This window comes from Montipora foliosa, chromosome 4, assembly GCF_036669935.1.
Source record: "Montipora foliosa isolate CH-2021 chromosome 4, ASM3666993v2, whole genome shotgun sequence".
Classification (NCBI taxonomy): domain Eukaryota; kingdom Metazoa; phylum Cnidaria; class Anthozoa; order Scleractinia; family Acroporidae; genus Montipora; species Montipora foliosa.
This window is the reverse complement of record NC_090872.1, coordinates 42,105,324-42,112,823: the sequence shown is the minus strand read 5'-3', so window position 1 is coordinate 42,112,823 and position 7,500 is coordinate 42,105,324. Positions and strand designations below refer to the sequence as shown.

The following is a 7,500-nucleotide window of genomic DNA, read 5'->3' as shown; positions in this document are numbered from 1 at the left end:
TTTTTGCCAATAACCTCTGACACCCTCCTACTAAGTTCTTGATGCTGATTGGTGCGTAAACCGTAGCATGTATTTAACTAGAGGTGTCCTCAATCTTGACAAGGTAGCCGTTCGCAATGGCATGCACCTGTTAATACTTGACAGGACCTTCAATTGTAGGATGTTCACAGCTTTTTTGATATTATCCACCTCCAAAACTTTATCCCAGCATTCCAAAGCGAGAGCCAAGTAAAGAGCTTGTTTCCGATGCTCACAACAATCCCTAAATTGCACTTTCTCACAAATAGGCTTACAATGCAACGCACCTTACCGTGGTCACCTAAGAAACTTTCACATTTGACAATTCCGTACTAATACGTCAACTCAACAACCCATACAATGGTGTTCAACTTACACCTGGAGTTCACTTTGCCACAAAAGCGCTTACTTTCACTCAGGAGATAAAATACATGTGCATGACCATTTCTCGTAATGTACTTGAAACATTCAAACTTCTGAGAATCATAAGAAGTGACATGTTTTTCAACCAGGTCTGTATCATGGTCTCACGCAAGCCGACAATTCGGAAATTCAAAATGCTGTATTTAGGAAACAAAAAACGTCACGGAACTGGAAAAAAGAATTATCTCTAGCTCATCTCCAATCCTTGTTTAGATAAAAATTCTGAAGACCTCACGATTTTCATTTTGTAATTTGATGATGTCGCTGTGGAAACCATCTACATGCCAATTTTTATTTTGCTCAAATTACAGTGTCAAAAATGTATCCACCCCCAGCTCTGTCATGATCACTTCGATGTAAATGTAAGTGTAAATGCTTTGTTTATAGTGGAAGTGCACTTAGCTATCAAGCTACAATCCTGGTCAAAAGTTGTTGAGAAGGTTGCGGGTGTCAGTTCACTTCACATCCTATTTCGATTATTCTCACTATTGGCTGAAGCATTTGGGAAAAAGGTAATGGTAGTGTAAATTTGGTATCTACATGTAGAGGTACAATTCCTGCAAAATATCCAAAATATTTAGAAGACAAAAATTATTGAGCTGTTAATGATAGATGTACGAAATCGCCCCTCCAAATTTAAGCCCCCTGGTAGCTTGCACTTGCAAAATTGCCCTCAAATACATAAAACAAAGCCAAACGGCAAATTTACTTCCAACAATAAGACTACCCCAATCGATTTGGAAATGTAAATTTCCCTCTGTAGATAAGCGCCTAGGCCTCCGAATAGAAGCCCCTCCAAAAAATTAATAAGCCCCTCGAAAAGGGCCTTTGAAATATATAAGCCCTAGGGCTTAGGTATTTTCAAAATTTTACGGTATTATAATGGTATTTTTAATAGCTGCTCATAACAATTGCGATGGAGCAAAGAATACCGTATCCATTCAATGACAAAAAGACAACCTATGACAGTTTACTTCAACAAGGCCACTTAGTCATAACTTACAGTACATTAACTTTTGATAAACTTACTCTTATCCTTCTGTCAGTGCTCATCATCTGAAAAAGCAAAACAAATTTAATGGTTTGAATAAATTGAAGAGCCCCAACCATAATTAACTATTTTTATTTTTATGTGAATAAGCTGGAAAAACTGGCACAAGTACATTAAAATAATTCCAGCTCAGTAACAAAATTGAAAGAGTTTAATCATTCAACCTAGAGTTTTGGTTGCATAAAAGTTAATGCCAAACGGGAAATATTGTAATATTTGTGATAATCCCTTCTGTGTAATTGTCATGAAGTACAAAAACATAAGTTGTCTTGGAACCATACAATGTAAGTCAAGAAATTTAAGCCCAGTTGGGTAGGGTTGATGCTTAGATGAGGGACCTCCTCACCTTACATGTATATTGTCTATGCTGACATTCACAATAATTGTTAGACTCTCAGTCATAAAATCCCTACAAGACTGTGGAGTATTCCTGCTCTCCCCATTAAATTGTGTTTTTTATTCTTACACACAGGTGTGGTCTCCCTCCTAAAATGATATAGTTCATTTAGATACATGTATCATGTGTACGCAATACAAAGGACAAAGAAACAAAAAGGTCAAGGACAAATTATCTTATCTTCATTTAACCCTGGTATGCTGCTACTAGGCAATGTCTTTTACAAAACTGCTATGGGCTCTGCTGTATACACACCTGTGATGGCACTTCTGGTTCACCAGCCGAAATGGGCCTCCTCTTAAGGCTTTCCTCTGTACCTTCCTGAGCCTTTGCTGCTTTTTCATATCTAAATAGATGTATAAGCATGCACTTCAAATTTGCTTAATGAACTGTTCTTAATTTTTTTGTCTGAGTTAAATGACACGTGTCTCTTGCTTCAAATGCAGGATACATGTCAGGGCATGACAATAACTTTTCAGCTGGCCTATTGGCTGCAGGTGACAACTTTGATTTTCCTCGGCAAAATATTTTTTTACTAGCCAATGCAACCATTTGTAGGATAGATTCAATGGAAGGCTCTCTTCAATCTGCTACAGGAAAATCCTGTTTCCACCCTAGATACCAAGGCCTGTAGTTGTGCCATGGCAGATAATGGGCTACTGTAAATTGGGTTCCCATGATGCAAATAACATAATACTCCGAAGTCAAAAATTAGTAATTTCTGACGAGAAAATGTAAAATAAAACACAAATGTTTAAGTTACAAGTAATTCTATCACCACTTTCTATACTTCCACCTTTTGGCCCAAGCAACCGGAAGTTCCCCAGGCAAGTACATGCATTGTATCATAAGGTATATTTATTTGCCTGGCTGAGGACTCTGAATGTGAGCCTCTCCATGCAGGGGTTTTTGGGAACAAGGAAACATGCATGCATCTCAGTCTCTTCAAATAAAACAAGATCGTTCAACTGGCACAATATCTCATGTTTGTGTGCAAGTGTCACTTGCGTTGAACGAGGCCAAATGCTGGTTGGTATTAATTAAATGATTGTTTTTAATTGTCATTCACCTGGGTGATTAAAATGATTTTGCAAACTTTGTTGTGTTTGGTTTATGAGTTTTTCTTGTTTTGTTTGTAATGTCAGATAACCAAGGACCAGTTATAAAACTTTGCTTGTTTTGCAAAGTTTTTCAAGTCATTTTCAAAGATTCTCCAGCTTCTGTAATATTGTGCTTATGCTTATAAGGCCCTACTATCCATAACCAACAAAAACTTAAATTATGACCTTTTTCGAAACTCAAGGACAAAAATAATTAATGCCCACATACACAACAACTGTGTGAACTACCAGAATTAATTTTTTTAAAATTGCATTTTTTTTTACCATGAAAAATGGTGGGTCACTTAAATACAAGATCAACTCACGGTTAAAATACGGTACATGTACCGGGTATTTCCAGAAATAGTGGGAGGCGCGGTGGCCTCATGGTTAAAATTTCTTTTGTTCTTTAATGGGTTAAAATTACTCCCAGTTCTTGTGGCAGTCACCAGTTTACAGTTTTGAGAAAAACAGAAACTACTATTTGGCTTAGTGGCAAGCCTTGAGGGGGATACTCATTGGTGTGCTTTCTCAAAATTATGAACTTTAATCTGGTCTTAATATCTCCTCCAAAGAAACTTCTTTCCCTAGATATACATGTATTATCATTTTAAGGTTGACCTCACCTCTACGATACAGTAAAATACATGTCATACACTGTATTTGCACAAGCATTGGCACTTACAATTTACCCAGCAAAAGATCTTGAATCTGTTCACCTCTCCTGTGTGTTCGGAGAAAACTTTTGTCAAACCTCGAACTCGGTGAGGCTGGTGCTGTGATGGGAGGAAAGCGTGACATTTTTCCTGCTGAGTTTGTGAGACAGGTCTGTTCGTTTTTCATTGACATCTAAAAGGTAAATGTGATAATCTGTATTATTCAAAAAAACTTAACAAACTACTCTTCTTTAGATCCTTCATGATTGGTCAGGCTGATTAAGTCTGGGAAGTGTTTGACAAAGTTCTGCAGCAGGGAAGAGCATGGCTGATCTCCCTCAGTTCAGGCATGATGTATTAAAAATTTGACATGAGAAGTGTCAATCACTTTGAACAGCAATTCAATGTATCCAGGGTCCAAATTAAAAATATTTTTTTCAGTCGCAAGATACAAAATTCTGGTCACCAAAAGGTGTCTGGGCATGATTTTTTGCTTTTAATCAAACAGAAGACATGAATTCCTAAAAATATTTCTAAGATGTGCTTCAAGCATTCCTATTTGAATCCTACTCGCAAATGATCAATGAAGGGTCAAAGACTTGCATTTTTGTCTCCATTGAAAGCGTAATGAAATTTGAAGATTGGACATAACACCTGTTTCATTCGGCATATACAAAGGCGGGCTAGCAAGAATTACTAGCTGTGTGCGCTGTACAAAAGTTTCAACTCTTCACAAGTCAAGTAAATTTTCAGTGCCAGACCACTCATGAACCAAATTTAGTAAACTACACTGTACGTTCGAACATTTCCATGCTCTTAGACTTACGATATGGTTGTTTTGGTACATGTACTGTATGTAATTTACCAATCTAGATCCCTGTATTATCCTTGTCAATGAAGGGGGGGTGAATAGGCCAACAGATCAGCAGATTTGGGAAATAATTATGTGTATTTTTGTCCGGATTTCAGATTCTGCGCGAAATTTTAACGGATTTTCAGATCTTGCAATTCCAGCGGATTGCGTTTCCATCCTTTTTTTTGGCCTGGATTATGGAATTTTGCCTGTAATAAAGTTTGGATCGCAGATCTTGGCTGATTTCCTTCGAATCACGGCACTCCCAAATCTTCATGACAAATATTGAGTGGACTTGGATGTAAGGACTTTTTTTTTTCAACCAATCGACGGATTTCGTTAATAAACCCTAACAGATTGGCGGATTTGCAAACCCTGTCGCGTAACTTCACGGTTTGCTTTATACATTCGTTTTGTTGGATACATACACGCAAACAGTATACATTCAATTTGACATTTGATTACCTTTGATTGACAATAAAAGCACTCTCTACACACATGTAAGTATTGACATTGGCAGTTGCATGAATTTGCTAGTTGTTGTTGCTGTGTGACTCAATGACATTAAATACAGTTTTTTAGCTTTATTTTTCTTGCATGTTTGTTTTGTTTTTCTTTTAAGGGAAAGGCTGTAATGATCAGCTGTAGTATTTGTAAGGATATGCGCACTGCGCTTGGTCTGGAAGCCATGATGGATTAATATCTGTGTTTTATCTGCTTAAAATAACGAGATTATAAAAATCTACAGTAACCAAACACAGAGGTTTCACGTACATTTTTTCCAGTTGATCTATGCCGCAGTTAAGAGAGGACGCAGTATGGCTTTTGCTTTTGCTTTTATTTAGATCAAATGCTATCAAAGAAATATGCATACTCTTTCAGATCGATTGATCGCATCAATAATTAATGTGTGTATTGGCCATATTTACAATCTACATGTAGGCACATTCGATTATGATAAAGTCGCTTTATAATGCACTTCTCATTTTTGTTTTTCCAGCAAACGTCAAGATTTCAAAAATTGTTTGAGATCTGTTCAATACTGATGGTATAAAGATTAGCAGAAATTTTATCAAGGAATATACATTGTACAAGTGTTTGGTAAATCTGTCTTAATGGTGATCCCACTCGTCAAGCCGTGGCCTTGAAAGATACGCAAACAGCATTTCGATCTCATCAACTAATGGAAGAAAACGATTAACTGGACAAGTAATTGTGAGCCGTTCAGACTACGTGACTCTCCATTTGTTACAAACTTCACAGTTCGCATCAAACAACTTAATATTTAGTGAGCTATTGCTCTCCCTTGCATGACGGAAGCAGTGTATTTGCATTTTAACTCGCCAAATTGGCAGATGCTTGAACTTGTCTATCATATGGTCGTTGAAGCATTAATTTAAGTTAATCTTACTAATTTAGAGGAATGAATACATCGTATTTCTGAATTTCAAGCTCAACTGCTGAATGACCTGCCACTTAATATTTTGAATCAGAAGTGATCGTAATAAACATGTGACAAGGAGTTGCTTAACAAACTTCGGGAATACAGTTACAGTTCTTTGCAGGTATAATATTTGAGTCATTGATAAGGTTTAGTTCAAGGTTGGAGCTTTTCAACAACTATCCCATAAACATTACTATTTGGACAGTACGCAAAATTTGAAGCGCTTTTGATTCTTAGTAAACATCCAATGTACGTGTATCTCCCGTTCGACTGCACTGGTGGCGACTAGGTACCCATAATCCACACAGTTTTCATAAACAAATGACCATTTTACGTCTTTGGGAGAACTGTTCATCATGAAAGTGAAAAACTTACAAATTATTAAATAAAAAGCAGGGCTGCAAATAACAGCCAGTCAACGGACAATGTTTGGTCAAAAAAAGGTTGCACAGGTTTACTTCCTTGCAAACTGTTTAAATCTGCCGTGGCGAAGACAAGAAGACAACATCTGTACTCCATTTCTTTTAATGCACAAAAATATATAATTCCGTAATTGCGTGTTCTATAGTCCAGTCCAAAGTTCGAATTTTACAATTCCATAATCTTGATTTTCAGTTTTAGAGTAACTTAGTACCAAACGTTCCACAATAACTTGAAATCTCGTTAAGAAAAAAGCTTAAATCCAGTAGTCCAGTCCAGGTTCAAATCGCCAAAACTTTCTCTATCATCGATTCAAAACTCAACAAAAGCTACAAGTAGTAAATAGTTCTCAGAAACTACAAAAGTTTGTCATGATTCTATACTCGAGGTGAACAAAAAACTATGAAAAACAAAACCAAAATATCCTAGTGTTCGCTTCTCCAGAGAACAGACAAACAGCAGAAACTGCTCTGTGCCTGCCTCTTATGGCACTGAAAAAAGTACCGTACGTAATACAATGGTACTTGACGGCAGCCATTTCCCGAGAAACTAATCTTAGCCAAAAGGCCGCGAAGTGATTAGGATACAGGATATTTAGGTTAAAAAAATTGTAGGGATACAGGATTTTTGGCTGGGGGGGGGAAATTAAGGAGATACAGGATATTTTTTAAAGTAGGAGCGCATTGCGTACGTGTGGTAATGCAGTAACTTGACAGTGTTTTTTTCCACAACTGTCAACTAAGCTGTGTTTTGTTTTTTCAGGAGATTCAAGTTGTCCTTGCGTAATATGTAGCTCTAATAGTACACGATATTGTTTTGGTATCGTAAATCATTTCAGTGCCCTGGTAGATATCTTTCCTAAATACCCCCCTGAAAAGACATGTGGTTCAGTGAAATAGTAAACCCAGAACGATTGAAGAAAATAAAAGGAAATCGAGAAATATTTGGCTTCAAGGCTGACATGTTGATCATTTACAACTTCTTTTTCACCACAAGCTTAAGCGTGTATTCTGAGCTTCTCACAGGTTTCCAAGACCAATGTTTACGGTACTGATGTTAAGCCCTTTCCAGCTGGGTTAGTATCTGGATGGGGGACGTCAAAATATGCAACTTGCTGTCAGGAACATACAGCATAACG

General features: G+C 37.1%; 1 protein-coding gene across 2 annotated transcripts in view; it reads right to left on the bottom strand.

Moving 5' to 3' along the window:
* LOC138000821 (dynein axonemal heavy chain 12-like) overlaps nucleotides 1–7,500 on the bottom strand; it is a 249,655-nt gene that overhangs the window by 233,330 nt on the left and 8,825 nt on the right. For both annotated transcript variants that reach the window (XM_068847482.1, XM_068847481.1), the window contains 3 exons: nucleotides 3,675–3,838; nucleotides 2,145–2,235; nucleotides 1,471–1,497 (listed from right to left, as the gene is read on the bottom strand). In XM_068847482.1, the coding sequence (XP_068703583.1) occupies nucleotides 1,471–1,497; nucleotides 2,145–2,235; nucleotides 3,675–3,838 (282 nt within the window). The remainder of the gene's footprint in view (nucleotides 1–1,470; nucleotides 1,498–2,144; nucleotides 2,236–3,674; nucleotides 3,839–7,500) is intronic.